At 40.4% G+C, this 16,912-nt stretch overlaps 2 protein-coding genes across 2 annotated transcripts; one reads left to right on the top strand and one right to left on the bottom strand.

The window, feature by feature from the left end:
* Window positions 1-1,166: 1,166 nt before the first annotated feature.
* On the top strand, window positions 1,167-1,822 carry LOC148156072 (stonustoxin subunit beta-like; the record flags this gene model as incomplete). Its single annotated transcript, XM_088011362.1, has 1 exon — window positions 1,167-1,822. A coding segment is annotated over one exon (576 nt), but the record flags the coding sequence as incomplete, so codon positions are not given.
* A 5,968-nt stretch (window positions 1,823-7,790) lies between these two features.
* LOC148156073 (E3 ubiquitin-protein ligase TRIM35-like) lies at window positions 7,791-8,918 on the bottom strand. Its single transcript, XM_088010626.1, has one exon. It carries the CDS (start codon window positions 8,905-8,907, stop codon window positions 7,900-7,902), a length of 1,008 nt encoding a protein of 335 aa, XP_087866752.1. The 5' UTR covers window positions 8,908-8,918; the 3' UTR covers window positions 7,791-7,899.
* Window positions 8,919-16,912: the final 7,994 nt, after the last annotated feature.

Below are 16,912 nucleotides of genomic sequence, written 5' to 3' on the forward strand. Positions count from 1 at the left end.
GGAAACATTTAGTTTGAAGAGAAATATTTAGTTTGATCATTAAATATTTAGACGCCTCATCTGGAGGCAGAGATCATTACCCAGTTTTCTGGAATATTCTCCTGACTAAGAACGGCTCACAAGGAAAATGAAAGAGTGGGATGGATTTAATAGAGTTTAATAGGGACTCTGACTAAATGAATAAAAGTGAAGTTCAGTTAGATTTCCATGATGATCTACTGATGACAGAAAGGACTTTTAAACAATATTTGATGGAGCTCCAGACCAATCAGCCCCAAGGAGCAAAGATGAGAAGAAAAGTAACTCCATGTTGGTCAGATGGATGTTTAAAAGTTCAGAGAGAGAAATCAAGATTTTGAACTAAACTCACAAGTGTGTATATCGCCACCTGGTGGTGCTGGTTGGTAGAGGAAGTGCTGAAAGGTTGGAGGTGTTTGTCAGAGGTGTGTGATGATGGAAGCCTCTCCCTGGTTTGTGAGTCTGAGCTCAGAGATCAAATGTTTGGTTCTTGTTGAACTCTTTGTTGAATGTGATGCAGCTTCTCCTTTTTAACGTTTGTATTTCTGGATATTCCAGTGAGGCCACAGCAGGTTTTCAGCAGCAGGTTGTTTAGTGTTTCATTCCTTCATCTGTGTGTGGGAGTGTGGATGGAGCAGGTATCCAGGTGTTGATCAGAGTTTAGATTGATTGGATTTTAATGCTGATTATTAAATCAGGTTGAGCTTCCAGAAATGTTTCCTTAGTTTCCTGATGTCCTTTTAGGCTTCAGTGAGTTTCTTCAGGTTGTTACTGAGGGATTTCCTTTCTCCTCTCTGTTGGAGCTTTTCCTGTGTTTGGAGAAATGAGTTGTGCTGCAGCAGCACCAACTGTCCTTCCTACATCCACTGCAGTTTGCAATCCAGACGTTGGACTGTTCCTGTCTCAGTGGAGGACAATGTGTGTCTGAGAGACATGTAATGTCCATGTTTGCTGCTGAAAGAGACTGATGGTCTGACCCCCCTCCTCCTTTCAGGGTGGAGCCTGCTGGAGGCCCATTCTTGACACCAGGTCTGAGGAAGTGTAAGTGTGTTTTTCATCTGATTCATGACAACAAAGCAGCTCACATTCAACCATCTTCAAACTGTCACATCACTCATTCAGGATAATCATCAAAGATCAATAAATGATCAATAACTGCAGCTGGATTGTGTTTGTTCTCTCCATCAGATTCCTGTCAACTCACCATCGACACAAACACAGTGAGCAGAAACCTCAAACTGTCTGAAGACAACAGGAAGGTGACATTAGTGAAGGAGCTTCAGTCATATCCTGATCATCCAGACAGATTTGATTATTATCAGCTGCTGTGTAGAACTGGTCTGACTGGTCGCTGTTACTGGGAGGTCGAGTGGAGAGGATATGTTTTTATATCAGTGAGTTACAGAAGAATCAGGAGGGAAGGAAGCAGTAGAGACTGTGTGTTTGGATGGAATGATCATTCCTGGAGTTTGAGCTGCTCTGATGATGATGATGTTTACTTTGTCTGGCACAATAACATTCAAACTCGTCTCTCCTCCTCCTCCTCCGTCTCTAACAGAGTATCAGTGTATGTGGACTGTCCTGCTGGCATTCTGTCCTTCTACAGAGTCTCATCTGACTCACTGATCCTCCTCCACACCTTCAACACCACATTCACTGAACCTCTGATTCCTGGATTTACAGTCTGTTGGTCCAGTTCTGGTTCTTCAGTGTTTCTTTGCTGATTTGAGTCTAAAGATTTTCCTCCTGTCAGAGAAACTCTGTCACTGTTGAACAGAAATAAAAACATTTTTCTTCTTCTGCATTTGGTTCATTTGCTGCTCATTCTGTTTTTTCCTGTTCAAATTTAAATATTTGCATTATAAACATAATAAATGTGCAGAATTAGTAGTTTGACTGAACAAATTCAGGCATTTATAGCTGCAGTGTGTAACTTTTATTAAAAATGTGTTTTTACATATTTGTGAAAAATGTTACCGTGTCATGACTGTATGGCATCAGACAGATGAAATGTGAACAGATCAAACTCCTCCATGAGCTGCTATTGAGGTTTGAAGAAATACACCAGGTTGGTGTAGCGCGTTAGCATTGGCTCCTGTTAAGTACTATGTTATTGTAGTTCTTTAGCATTAGTTTAAGATGAATGCGTTAGTGTAGCATTTTAGTGTTAGCTACTGCTAAATACCATGTTTGTGCAACATGTTAGCATTTGTTTCTGCTAAATATAATAAGTACTATGTTGATATGTGCTAGCGTTAGCTAGTGATGAATACCAGTTTGATGTAGGGCAGTACCGTTAGCTAGTGATAAATACTGAGTTAGTGTAGCGCTTTGGCATTAGTTGCTAATAAGTACTACGTTAGTATTGTGCTGTAACATTAGCTAGTCGTAAATGCCATGTTGCCGTAGTGCTTTACAGCTAGCTACTGATAAATACTGAGTTGGTGTAGCGATTTGGCAGTAGTTGCTAATAAGTACTATGTCTGTATTGTGTGCTAGCGTTAGCTAGTGCTAAATAACAGATTGTTGTAGCGTTTACAGCTAGCTACTGATAAACACTGTGTAGCGCTCTAGCATTAGCCAAAGCTTAATACCGGGTTGGTGTTTGAATAAAACCTCCAGAACCTGGTGCGAGTGTGTGGCTCTTCCCTGATGGTATAACTTCATTAGTTCCTCCTGAAGTGTCAATAAAAGACAAAGTGTGTGTGAGTGTGTGGCTGGACCCTGAGAGTGAATGTACCTCGATCAGAGTCCTGAAGTTTCTATGTTGGACAGAATGTGTGTGTGAGTGTGTGGCTGGACCCTTAGACTGAATGTACCTCGATCAGAGTCCTGAAGTTTCTATGTTGGACAGAATGTGTGTGTGAGTGTGTGGCTGTTTAATGCATGTCCAATTGCACTGTGGTCTACTTCCTGCTGTTGGATGGGTCTCCGATACGGTCTTCCTCAAAGCACCAAATTAAAGCATTTCAACTCTCATAATAAAAGAAAAATAAAGGAACATTTATATCCTTGAAAAAAATTATATTTCCTGATGAGAGAGAAGATTGTTTTGAATCATAGAAGGAAATCTGATTTTAATGAGAGCATTAATGTTTCTGTCTCTAAAACTCGGCAAATCCCTGATAAATTTTCAGCAATGATGCGTTTAATTTACTGTCTTAATATAAAACTTTAATTAAAATGAGTTTTTGGCTTTGGAGTAAAAGCCTGTTTGTGACTGAAGCTGCTGAGAAACCTTATTATTCTGGAGCCTCTAATTGGTTTCACTTTTTATCATTTATTTTCTAATGAGAATCAGATACAATAAGGTGTTATCTCACATTTTCTGCTTTAATGTCTTTTTTTGTTTTTTTCTGTTTTGTGTTTAGAGGGAATGTGGTTTCTGGTTCAAACTGGATGATCTTATAAAAAAACATGTTTCAGTTTAAATCCAGCCCTGCTGTTTATAACCTACCAGCTAACAGCAGCTATTAACCATCTCAGTTACTGTGAGGTTTGATTTTACTGTTAAATAGAGAGAAAAGAAACGAAACATTTGACATTTGTTCATTATGTCATGAATTTATGGCAGATTTTAACCATAAAACCTGGAAAAGATGGATGCATGGATGGATGAGAATATACTTTATTGCTCCTCAATGATAAATTACTTATTCATTGACAAGCTTCTCCATCTGAGGTTTTAAAAATCAATAATCCAAATGTAACCAAATGAGACGTTTATAAAATACATTTATACCTGAGAGTAATGAGAGGATTCTATATGACTAAAATAAATAAATAACAACCATGCACATGCAGATATATTAATCAATAAATATTCTATGAATCTGCGACAGACTGGCGACCCGTCCAGGGTGACCCCGCCTCTCGCCCGGAACGTTAGCTGGAGAGGCAGCAGCTCCTCCCGACCCACTAGGGACAAGGTTGGACAGAAAATGGATGGATGGATAATCTATGAATGACTGCAGAGAAAATTAGATCTCAGTAAGTCAGACTTGGTGTTGTAAAGTCCACTGGCTGCAGGCAGAAATGATTTCCTGAGTCTCTCTGTGGTTCTTTGGTAAAATGAGTCTCTGGCTGAAGCTCCTGGATCCGTCCAGCACGTCATGAAGTGGATGAGACTCGTTGTCCAACATGTCCTCCATCTTGGACAGGGTCCTTCTCTCTGACTCCACTGTCAGACAGTCCAGCTCCACTCCAGCCACGCCGCTGGCCTTCCGGGTCAGTCGGTCCAGTCTGTTGGTGTCCTCCACCTCCAGCCTGCTGTCCAGCACCACAGCATCCAGGATGGCTCTGGCAACCACAGACTAACAGAACATCCTGACAAAGTCCGGCAGATGTTGAAGGACCTCAGCCGCCTCAGAAAGTAGAGGAGACTTTGGCCCTTCCTGTTCACAGCATGGCTGTTCTTGACCCAGTCCAGTTTGTGTCAATGTGGACTCCCAGATATTTATAGTTGTCCTCCATAATGTCCACACTGACCCCTGGATGGTAACAGGGGTCACCGGCGTCCTGGTCCTCCTCCTCAGATCCACCTCCAGTTCCTTTGTCACATTGAGCTGCAGCTGCTTCAGCCCACACCATGTGACAAAGTCGTCCACAGCAGCCCTGGACTCAGTCTCATCACCTCACTGATCCAACCAACCACAGCTGGAAACTTCTGGAGATGACGGGTCTCAGAGCAACAGCTGGAGTCGGATGGATAGAGCCTGAAGGAGAGAGGACAGTTCCCTGTGGAGCCCCATGTTGCTGACAACACTGTCTGACACACCAACTGTGGTAGATAGTCAACAATCAGGACACCAGGGGGCTCCACCTGCATCACCATCAGTTTCTGACCCAGTAGAGCCGGACGGATGGAGCTGAATGTGCTGGAGAATCAAAGAACATGATTCTCTCAGAGCTGGTCCAGGTGAGCGTTTACACAGTTCAGCAGGAAGATGATGGCGTCCTCAACTCCCAGTCTGGGCTGCTAGGAGAACTGCAAGGGGTCCAGTGTGGTTGGACCAGAGTCCGGAGCGGCTCCAGGACCAGTCTCTCCAGGGTCTTCATGGTGTGGGAGGTCAGAGGTCACAGGAGTCCTTGGAGTCACAGGGTCGCTGCGTCTTTGGTACCGGAACAATGCAGGATGTTTTCCACGTCACAGGGATCCTCTGTAGGCGCAGGCTCATGTTGAAGACATGTGCTCTGCTTCCCCCTGCTGGACTGGAGGGTGTACTGCATGTCGCCCCATTACTCACATTAGAAACCTTTTAATTTTTACCAATATTAGTGGCAAATAATTGCAGTAAACTGTAATAAACTTATACAGGTTCACATATGGCCAGACTTTTTATTGTAGTTTATCTGTAACAGGTTAATATAACAAATAACCAGCAGATCAGTAAACACTGTGTTGATGTGAAGTCAAGCAGAAAGGCCTGAACTTTTTGAATTTTGGTGTTAGAAGGATTTTTAGCTGCAGATTCATGAAGCCATTAATCCCGACAAACCTGATAACTTTATCTGTTTTATTTGGTTTTATTTTTGCTGTTTCAGATCAACAAGAGACATTCAGGAAATATAATCATTTGTTCCCATGAAGCAGCTGAAACATTTGTTTGCATGAAATTCTTCCTAAATGAACATCAAATAACTTCAGGTTTGGACTGGAAGCAGCTCATTGGAACAAATAATGTAGCAAACAAAACAAAATAGATGATTTTTTAGATTTCTGACCAGAGGCTGAAGATGAAATAATACATTTATGTTGCTGCTAATTCTGCTTTTCTAGGATTTTTGTTCTCCTTTAATTTGTTCACCAGTCAAGCAGAGAAGATGGTTGGACGCATGTTGTGATGGTAAAGTTGTTTTAATTTTCTAATCCTTTATAAATAAAACAGCAAAAGTTGATAAAGTCACTGAAGATGTTGGTGGTGATTGTGATGGACCGAGCAGTCAAAGGAAAGCCAGGCACAGGTTTAAATTAAAACATTATTGGCTTTTATTTAACCCAAAACATAAACTTTGGTCAACAATAAAAATGACAAACTTGGGCCCATAAAAAGGTTAAAGTAACAAAGTTGAACTCAGACTGACTCCAACAAACATCCCTCCCTAAATGAGACAAAGGGGAAACTTAAATCCTGGCTGATCAGGCCACATAGAAACACAGAGGGGAGAAACACAAACAGCAACTGAAGCCAGCATAGAAAAACCCCCTCCCCTCTGGATGAGTAGTGGTATGAGCCAAGCTGCAGCCTCAGCAGCTCCAGCTCTTTGTTCCTGTGAAGGACTGGAGCAGCCGGACTGAGGAAACTCAGAAAACAGGTTCAATCAGGCGGGACATAACAGTGAGATCTAAAATGTCTGCACTTCTTCTAGAATACAGCGTTATGATGTGCTGCCTTCTAAACAAAAATAGTTATTCTGTCAATTCAATGCTAGACTTAAAGAAACCCAGATATAAATGTGGTGAGACTGAACTATTGTGTGTGGTGTGATTGGATGGCGCCACATTTGTGCGACTGGAACTGCAGCATCACAGTGATGAAAAACTAAATACATTCTTACCAGCTACTAATACATTTATTAAGCTTCCCATGATGCTTTCAATCATCTGCTAGTCATTTCATTGACATCAAGTTGTTGTAAATAATAAACATTACAGTGGAAAACACAGAAAGAAATGAAAAAGTCCCCAGATGATCAGATCAGCTCCAGTTTCCTGATTAAAAACTGTTTAAAAATGATATGAAGAAATTCACCAAACCAGTAAACAATCAATCATTGTCAAGTTTTCTGGTCTCTTTAAACCACCTCAGCTTCTGCCCAAACTAGAAAAAGCTTGTTTCCCTCAAAGAAATGCAGGAACCACTCATCTCATCTTTTATTCATCTTTTCTTTTTGTCTTTAGATGATTTCAGCTGACAGTGTAAGACCACCATGACTTGGCATAAGTAGTCAGAGAGTCACAGAGAGTCACAGAGCAGGTTGGAAACCTACAAACTAATGAAACTAAATCAATTACAGATCACAATCAACTCATTCACTAGTTTTCCAGGTCATGTTAACAATCTACTTTGAAGTTAACAGTGAATGAAGGAACAAATAAACTACATTCCAAACACATCAAACCCATTGAATCAAAGGCTGATTTGGTCTCTGAATGCAGATTAAATGATATCATGTCCAGTTCCTACCAGAGTGTCTTTGTGGAAGCTTGAAGCTGAGGCTCTTTGTCTGCAGAGATCATTGTGAGCACAGGTGTGCCAAGTTACCTGATAGACTTCAGATGGGCCTGAGTGAAAGGGATGGGTGCGCTTGGTTCTCTGTGATGTGTGTGCCAGTTGGGTGGAGATAGTAAATGCACTCACAAATGAACCATTTGCTGTTTTAACTTGACAATCATCAAACCAATCCTTCATCTGATCAATAATGTTTCATTTGGACTTTTTGTTCTTCATGCTGAGCTGCTGGTTGATCACTGAGATCTTCATCGGTAGGATTTTTAGTTCATAATCAGAGCTGAAGAATGGAGCCATCTTGGCAGTGAAGGTGTGTGTGTGTGTGTGTGTGTGTGTGTGTGTGTGTGTGTGTGTGTGTGTGTGTGTGTGTGTGTGTGTGTGTGTGTTAGTATCCAGGTCAGAGAAGGACAGCTTTCCTCTGTCCCAGTCCAGATTCACTCTGATCCTCTGGACTTTATTCTGGACTGGGAGACGAGTGGGAGGAGCTGATGGAGACCATGCTGAGTCTTCATCTCCATTGAACTCTATAACCAACAGTCCAGACTTTATGTTTTTCTTCCTATCAACAGATTCTTCTATCACACCAAATATCCAGGATTTCCTGCCTCCAGCATCAACATCCCAGCTGTGGTTCCCTGAGTTCAAACCCTCAGAAGTCAAAACAGAGACAGAATTTATCAGCAAAACTCTCTGGATTATCAGGAAGCTGCTGTTTCTCTCCTCCAGTCAAACTGGTCAGATCTTCAGACAGATGGAGTTCTTTACCAGCCGTGTTTGGGTCCAGAACCAGAGGAGTGTAGGTCACCATGGTCTCCATGTTGCTCCAGATGTTGAAGGCCAGGTTGCCCAGATGTTTGGCCTGGTCTATCAGAGCTCCTGAGGGCAGCTGTGGATCCTCCAGCAGGGGGCAGCGCTGGACTCTTTCCACTGCAGCCTTGTAGTTGTGCAGGAATGAGACGTCTGCAGCTCTCAGCTCCTCCTCTGTGGCTCTGACTGTGTCTGAAAGAGCTGCTATCTCTCTGCTCAGAGCCTCCATCTTCTCCTTCATCATCCCTCTCTTCTGCTCCTCTTCCTCCCTCAGTGCAGCCAGCCTGGCCTCCTCTTCCTCTGCTAGAAACTGATGAAGCTGCTTAAACTGCTCCCTAATCTGCCTCTCTGTGTGTCGGGCCTGGACCTCCAGGTGTTCTGCTGTCTGATCAAACTCCTCCTGAACTTTCTTCCTGAGCTCCAGCTTCTCCTCTAAAGGCTCCAGAGTTTCCTGAACTTTCTTCCTGTGTTGCTGAGCAGCTTCATCGATGGCTCTGAATCTGTGCTCGGTGTGTAAATCTGAATCTCTGCAGACGAGACACACTGGCTGCTGATGGTCCAGACAGAAGAGTTTGAGTTTCTCAGAGTGCAGAGAGCAGAGACCCTCTGAAGCTTTTTGGTTTCTCTGCTGTAACAAAGACTCACACAGATTCTTCAGAGCCAGACATAAAGGTGGTTCATCTCTAGAAGATCTCCTCTTACAAACTGGACACTCTCTTCCTGGTTTCTCTCTCCACCAGTTCTTCAGACATTCCTTACAGAAGCTGTGGCTGCATGACAGAAGAACCGGATCCTTAAAGATGTCCTGACAGATCGGACAGCAGAGATCATCCTCTAACCTGGAAGCCATTTTGTCTCTGAATGAAGCTGAAAATCCAGCAGACAGAAAGTTAAAACAGGAAGTCAGTTTCTCTCCTACAGAAACTTTATTCTCTTACTTTGAGTATGATTCCCTTGTTTTTCCTCCAGCAGCAGTCTGTGTTCCAGCGTCTGGTTCCTCAGCTCTCTGTTCCCCTTGCTCAGTGTCAGGCTGTCAGTCGGTGATCAAGTTGACCCTGAGTGATTTCTCGATTCGTTTTTTCTCTCTGATCTACTTCCTGTTGCATTTACAGCCGTCAGGCTCTAAATATCAGTCAGTGTTTTCCAGTATCATGTCCTTGATGACACCAAGCACTGCTAATCCACCTCATTTGCTTTTGCTGTTCCTATTTAAATCTCTGTTTGTTCAGAAGAGACGGTTTGAACTTCCTCCTTCTCTTCTGTTTTGTTTTCACATTTTCATTCATTTATTTGAAATTGTCTGAAATATATGTGCACATTTTGTAAATTTCTCAAACTATTCTGCTCTCTTTCACACTTATTTTAACCTGGGTATCCTATTTTCTATATCTGTACAATATCTTTGTGTTGTAATAAATTTGCCCCAACTGTACAGTTTTAGTTTTTATGACCTTTCACCTTTTTATGTGAGTCTCCAAGCTTCCCTCAGTCACTTTATTGCTGATAAACCTGAATTTTTTTCCATCATTTCCTCTGTAGCATTAATCATATCTGGCCCAAAAGTTGCTTTAATAAACTGATATTAGGTTATTTTCTCTAAGCAGGTGCAGGTGATTGTCAGTAAAACAAAAACAAGGTATTTTTCTAAATGTTCCATTTTCTTCCCCAAAAATATTACATTAAAAGTTTTATTAATAAAAAATAGTCTATATTTCCTGTTGTGCTCTTTATTGGTGATAATAATTGGGTTAAAATAGAATGATGATATAGTTTTAATTTATTAGCTTCATTAAATGAACCCAGGCCATAATAAAATAGCCTGGAGATCAACTGTTTTCCATGTATTTGCTGCTGAAGCAAAGTTACAGCCAGGCTTCTCTCCAGCTTTTAAGTCCAGTAGTTAAACTCATCCCCATCTCTGACATTTTGATCTTCAGCGGCCCGCCTCCTCCATTATTCTCCCATCAGTTAACCAGCACAGGATGCAGAGTCTGTAAACGTGCCATAACTCAGAGGAAACCCTCCATCTTTTACCAAAGGAGGGCAAACTAATTAATTCAAGTTTATTATTCATAACCACTGTTTGATCAACCAGAAATCTTCCCCAGCTGTTCCATCACCACATCTGCCCCATATTAGCACCTAATTTGTTGAAGGCCTTATAGCTCCTGCTAGCTTACCGAGTGTTTCACCTGCAGAAGGAAGAAGATACGGTAACACTTTATATGAAGGGGTGTGAATAAGACTGACATGAAATTATTACAACATTTAATATCATTGAGTTTCTGTGTTGTGCTGGAAAATTAGAGGCAAATATCTGATGACTGTTCATGAGATGCCATGTCTTCTCTGTTTACTGCGTCCACAATCAGCAGGCAGACATTTTTAAAGAAGGATTTGTGTCAATTTCACAAGTAGAGAAAAGATTTTCATTTAAAGATATAAAACCAAGCAGCTGTTTTTACATGACATTTACTGTATATTTATTTATATCATCTTCATTGAACCAATTGTGTCTCAGTGAGATGAAAAATCAACCTTTGAAGAGACCTAGCCGAGACAATACACAAACAATTACAGATCAAAACTACATCAAAATGCAATTCATGTCAAATGTAGATAATAAAGGAAGAAGAAAAAAGCAACACAAATGTAGAAATAGGACTAAACTACAACTTGATATTAATCAAAGCTTACAAAACAAATCATAAACTGATGAAGAGACAAGAGAGGAGAGAATTTCCTTCAAGTCTTTCTACAGTTGATTCCAATCTGAGCATCTAAATCTGATTTAGTTTGACTTTGTTTTATTAGATTTGTATGATTACATAGTCTAATAAAATGCTCGTTATAAAACCACCTGATCCAACTCTACTAATTATCCACAATTGTTGTCAAATAATTTCATGAACATCAAGTTTCTACTGCAAACAGAGCAGCTGATAGATTCCCTCTGAGTCCTTGGTCTCATTCATCCATCCATGGGTTTCACTCATTCACTCTGGGATGCTGCTGCTGCTGCTGGTCTCCATGGTTACAGAGACCAGGACCAACAACCATCATCATCAGTTTTCTCACTGCAACAGATTCATTCACAACATGTAGCTTTAGAATCTGGTGTTAATCTGACCTTTGACCTCCAGGTGAACGGCTGCCAGCTCCAGTTCTTCTCTCCCGTCGTAGATGATGCAGGTGTAGTTTCCACTGTCAGACAGGTGAGGTTTCCTCAGAGTCAGGCTGAAGGTTCTGCTGTCCAGAGGGTTCATGGAGGTCCGGCCTGTAAAGTTCTGGTTCTGGCCTTTGAGCTCATCGTTGTCTTCTCTCCTCAGGTGGACAGATTTAGGAGTGAGATCGCTGCGGTTCCACATCAGTGAGGCTCTTCAGGCAAATGATCAGAGTATCGGCAGCTCAGGAGGACAGACTCCGCCCCCTCATTAACCTCCACCACTCCAGCAGGGCATGCTGGGAAACTGAGGACACACACAGGAAATACTACGTGTTCAGTGGGAAGAAATGACATTGCAAGGATCTGATGTGGGATTTTTAATTGATGAACAAAGATTTTGAAAAAGATTCAAGTCCTGGACTCCATTATTTGGGTAGAAGGGATCACTCTTTACTTTGAACCCTTTAAATAAACAGGGACATAAAAGTGTCATAAAAACTGATAGTTTAATCAAAGTATAGCTTATCGTACCATGGTAAAGAAATGCAGCTGTCAGAGCAGCAACTTCAGTTTGAACAAGAATATAAACACAAAGATAAAAAGTATAAAAGTGAGAATAAGGAACTACAATCATGACGACTTTAACACTTGATTCAGATTCAAACATATTGATCCCAAGGGGAAATGAAATGTAACACATATTATTCAAGGCTCTTCAAAGACTTATTGTAGGTGGTGATGGTTGTGGGCAGGAAAAGTCTCCTGTAGTGGTCTGTGTCGCAGCACATTTCAAGGAGCCTCTGACTGAAGACACTGTTTCTCTAAGGCCGTCTGATGAAGAGGATGGTCAGGGTGATCCATAATGTTCCTGATTTGATCTAAAGTTCCTCTGGACCATCATCTCCAGTAGCCCCACAGTCATCCCCAGAACAGAACAGAACCAGAACCAGAACCTCCCTTTTTCCCAGGGATCCAGACACTCTCAAACTGGTTTTTCCGTCTTTTGCTCCGTCTTGGTCTGATCTGACAAATTGTGTCCAGGCTGGTTTGAGACTTTATGGATTTAGTCCAAATGACCACAACATAACTCGTCTTTATCTTCACCTGCAGACGCTCAGCAAACTGAATTTAATTCAAAGCAACATGATGAGAGATATTTAATAGATTAGATTTAAGAGACTCTTTATGTTCACATGCTGACGTTTGCTGAGAAAACACCTGGAACCTGATAGCAGGAAATTATTACATTTGTCTTTTTAAAATACATATCTATGTTAAAAACATTTCAAACATAAAAATACAAAAATACCTGTTTATTTGATGACTGCCAAGATGAACAATATGTGAAGAGAAGGAGACAAGATCTAGTTTTACTAGATCTACAGCAACAAAAGGACGAGTAGCATTTGACTTACTAACTACATCAACCTTTGTCAAAAGTGCCAACATTGTGTAAAATGTGTTCAAATCCTAACTGAGCCATTAAAGACAGAGCAATGCTAGAGCATCGCTGTCTGAGCCACACAGGAACCTTTCAAATTAAAGGCCCAACAGCTTCAACCATCATCACACAGCAAAACTCCCTGAAGCAGTGGCTGGTGAAGAGGAGAAATCAGACTAATGTCATCAAGTCAGAGACATCAATTCAGTCTCATCTCCAATGAGACGTCGTTAATCTAACTGGTTACATTTTGTCATCTTGGGACAACATGGAACATTTTGGGGAGCCTTTAATTGTCCCCAGATTATCCAGCTGTGGCTCATTTTGTCTGCCCCACTCAGGCACTGAGTAAAAAACAAGTGACTGAGTAAAGCTCACTGACAGCATGTTGGATTAAAGATTACAGAGAAATATGACTTTGGAGAATAAATGTCAGCAAATGATCATTTACAGCTGTCAGCTTCACATGGCAACAATATGTCCATGTTGTCCAGCTTCACATGGCAACAATATGTCCATGTTGTCCAGCTTCACATGGCAACAATATGTCCATGTTGTCCAGCTTCACATGGCAACAATATGTCCATGTTGTCCAGCTTCACATGGCAACAATATGTCCATGTTGTCCAGCTTCACATGGCAACAATATGTGACATTTTGTTCAGTATTTATAGATATTTTATAATCAGTTATTGGTGTGGGTCTGTCTCACTGGTTGTTCTGCTTTCACAGCAGAATAAATACTTAAAATGAAGGAAGTATAAGGCTCATCCAGAACATTAAATACGACGTGATTTATCATGTAAAACTTTACTATTTGTCAAGTTGTGCTAAAATTTAGGGCTGCAGATGATCATAAACTCAGAGCCGTTTGGGAGCTGAAAGCTCTCTGGAAACGTCAGAATGTCCATCAGTACAGCTGATGTCATCCAGGTTCAATATATCAAGGCCAGAAACCGACCAGAACCTTAACAAAATAACGTAGCACTATTTAATGTACAAAGGACTGGATGGAATAAATCAGAATCATACGTTTGTGCACAACTGTTTTAAATTTCTCCACTGGTCAGCACAGTGTCTGACCGACACACATTCAAAAAGTCCATGGTTGATTTGTCCAGATATTTGAGATGATAATTTCCCAGCGCAAGTTGCTTTGGATGAAGAGGTGAATAGTGGATTGTGTGCCTGAATAGTGAGATGGAGGGGGGAAATGATACAGACCAGACCAGTATGGAGTGAATCTCAGGTTCTCCTGGCCCCAGCCAGTTTTCAGAAGCTCACCATCCTTGGACCCTAAAAAGGGGTCACCTGGCCTGTATTAAAATAAACAGGACCAGTAAATTTCCAGCCTGCTAGTTAACTAGACTTTTTTCAGTTACATACAGAAATAAATGCAATAAATCTAATCTTTCAGACCAAATAAAGATAAACATTTATCTCATCTTAAACATGTTGAATTTAAGACATTAGATCATACAACAATTAACGATTATTAACAATTAGCATTAGCTACCACAAACATGCTAAAACAAACAAAACAACATTGTGTTCACTACTCACCAATTCCATTAATAGTTCAGTGCATGACAGCTTCACAGGGCCGTGCAGAGACCACTAAAGGGGCAGGTGCTCAAAAAAAAAGGGCACATCTAACCGCATTTTAGGACAGAATATTAAAGCCTCTCAGCTTTCAGAGTTTAATAAACAATGATAAATTACAAAATTGTGAGATATACAATCAAAGCTAAGGAAAATCTCTATACAGAGCATACATATGCATATGTAAGATGTTTTATTAGTAATTTCTTTCTGCAGGTCGATTTTGTTATAAGCAAGTATTGCCATATTATAACCCGCAATTTAGCAAGATATTTAAATCAGAGCTAGACCACCAGACATATTTTGTCTTTACAGAATTACACTATTAATAATATAAACAAAGGCACAATGCAACCTGTTAGTGGACTGTAATCTATAAAACAGAGCTGCCTGTTTGCTGCAGTGGAGATGAAGATGGTCCATTCAGGAAAGCAGAGCTGCATCAAACTTTAATGTGGAACTGCAGAAAAAAAACAAAAGCAAAAATTGAATTGTTAATGCATGTCACCATGAGAAAAGCCTACTGAGTTTTGCTTTAATAACTTTTTTCTCACATGACATCGTGGTCAGGGCCCAAAATCGCAAAAATATTTCTGACGTGTGCAAATAAAAGTTTGGCAAATAATTTTTTAAGTTCACGAGACAAAAATTAGTTATTTAATTTAGAAAAAAGTTAAACAAAACATTTTGTTTTTAAAAATGAAATCATTGCAATTCCAAAAGTTTTCATTACAATTTTATTTTATTAACCAAGGTTTTGTTTTTGTTTCTTTTTCATTGAATAATTGGGGGAGGGGAGGACTCTGCCAACCAGACACTAAACTTACTTAAAGTCTGGACTGAGTTTTTTCCCCCCTTCATTAATGACAAACTTTTATTACATTATATCTATCATGGTAATTCAGGGTGAATTATTTTTAATTATAAATGAATATCCTTGTTGGCAGAGGCGGAGCCAGAGGGGGGGGCCGGTGCCCCCCCTGTCATCTGATTGGCCCCCCCAGTGGCCCCCCCTGATGATTGACATGTAACAGCACCAGGTCATTCCTGTATGTTATTTGGAATCATTCTAAGCCAATCTAAAGAAGAAAAACAATAATAAATATATGAAAAGAAAATGTATAAAACGTTATATAAGTCTATGTGATGACATAAATAAATAGATTTACATCGGGCGCGATACCAGCCTCCTTTATACTTTTACTCATAAAAACGAGCTGACATTGATCTCCTGGATGTTTCAGTTGTGCTGCGCTGTGGTGCAACTCAAAGGCTAAAGCCCTTCAAACCTGGTGGTTGTAAAACACCAAGAAGTTATTTACTGATCCTCAAAAAAAAAAAAAAAAAAACGGACTGCTCTCTGTTCTAATCAAGACGAGGCTGAGGAGGGAATCTGACATATTGACTCAGTTAAGTTTTTACTGGTTTTGTTTTTAAAACACCAGCGTAACTATATATTGTATATTTCCCATCACACATAAAGCAGATAAATGGATCTAACTTTTTCTCCGGAGAGACACAAACCACTGACTGGCTCCAATAACTTATAACAAATGAAATTAAGCGACTCCACTTAAATTACCATTAATTCACCCGCTGCGGTCTGAACGCACAGCTTCACAAATTCTTCCTGGTTGCATCTGCAGAGAAATCTGCGCTGGTTCATCGACAGTTGGATCTGTCTGAACCAAACCAAACAATTGAGCTCTGCGAGATTTTTGCTTTTTTTTTTTTTTTTTTTTAACCCTGTGCGCGGTTCGGGCGTGCGTTTTTGCCAGGATTTTTTATTTTTATTTTTTTGCCATGTTTCGCTTCTCCAAAACGGACAGATGTTACGTCTGCCGCGCTCCTTCTGAGCATCGCTCTCTTCTGGGTGCGGGAGGGAAACATCTTCACCTCCATTTGTTAAAACTGCAGGGCGAGTTAAGTTTAATTCTTCGGAGCGGCGGAGCCGCGTCCGCATTGGTTGAGCAGCGGACTGCTCATGGATCTAATTAACTTCTGCACCTTTATTTATTTCCTCAAAATAAACTGCTGGCTCCTCTGTTTAGACTATAAATGGATTAAAACAACGTTGCATTGTCTTTAGTTTTCTCTGTTCTGTACTGGAGACTGGAGTTAAAGGCACCATTTCAACTAAAGGTTTGCAATGATTTTCCTAACCAAGGTGTCCATCACTCTTCAACACGCTGTCAGCTCCCGGTCAGAAAGACGCATTTAGTTCAGTGTCCATGAGATGATATTCAGAAAGGATATTTTTAATTGATTGATTTTAGTTGCCTCTGCAATGAAATCTTTGCGTAAAGTCTGTCATGTCTCCATGTGAACCAGTCAAAGGTGTTAATTATAACCTGTCAAATGACAGAGGGGCTTAAAAAATAACCAAATATTCAGTTTGGTTATTTTTTTTTATTACATATATATATATATGTAATATATATATATATATTTATATATATATATATATATATATATATATATATATATATATATATATATATATATATATATATATATATATATATATATAAACTAGATAGATATATAGATGTGCGCACACACATTTTAAATTTTGCCCCCTCAGAGGTAGTCCTGGCCCCCCCTTGGCCCCCCCAACTTTAAAAGTCTAGCTCCGCCACTGCTTGT

The sequence above is a fragment of the Poecilia mexicana genome, unplaced genomic scaffold (genome assembly GCF_051168715.1).
Source record: "Poecilia mexicana isolate PSO_F unplaced genomic scaffold, ASM5116871v1 scaffold_12, whole genome shotgun sequence".
Lineage (NCBI taxonomy): Eukaryota > Metazoa > Chordata > Actinopteri > Cyprinodontiformes > Poeciliidae > Poecilia > Poecilia mexicana.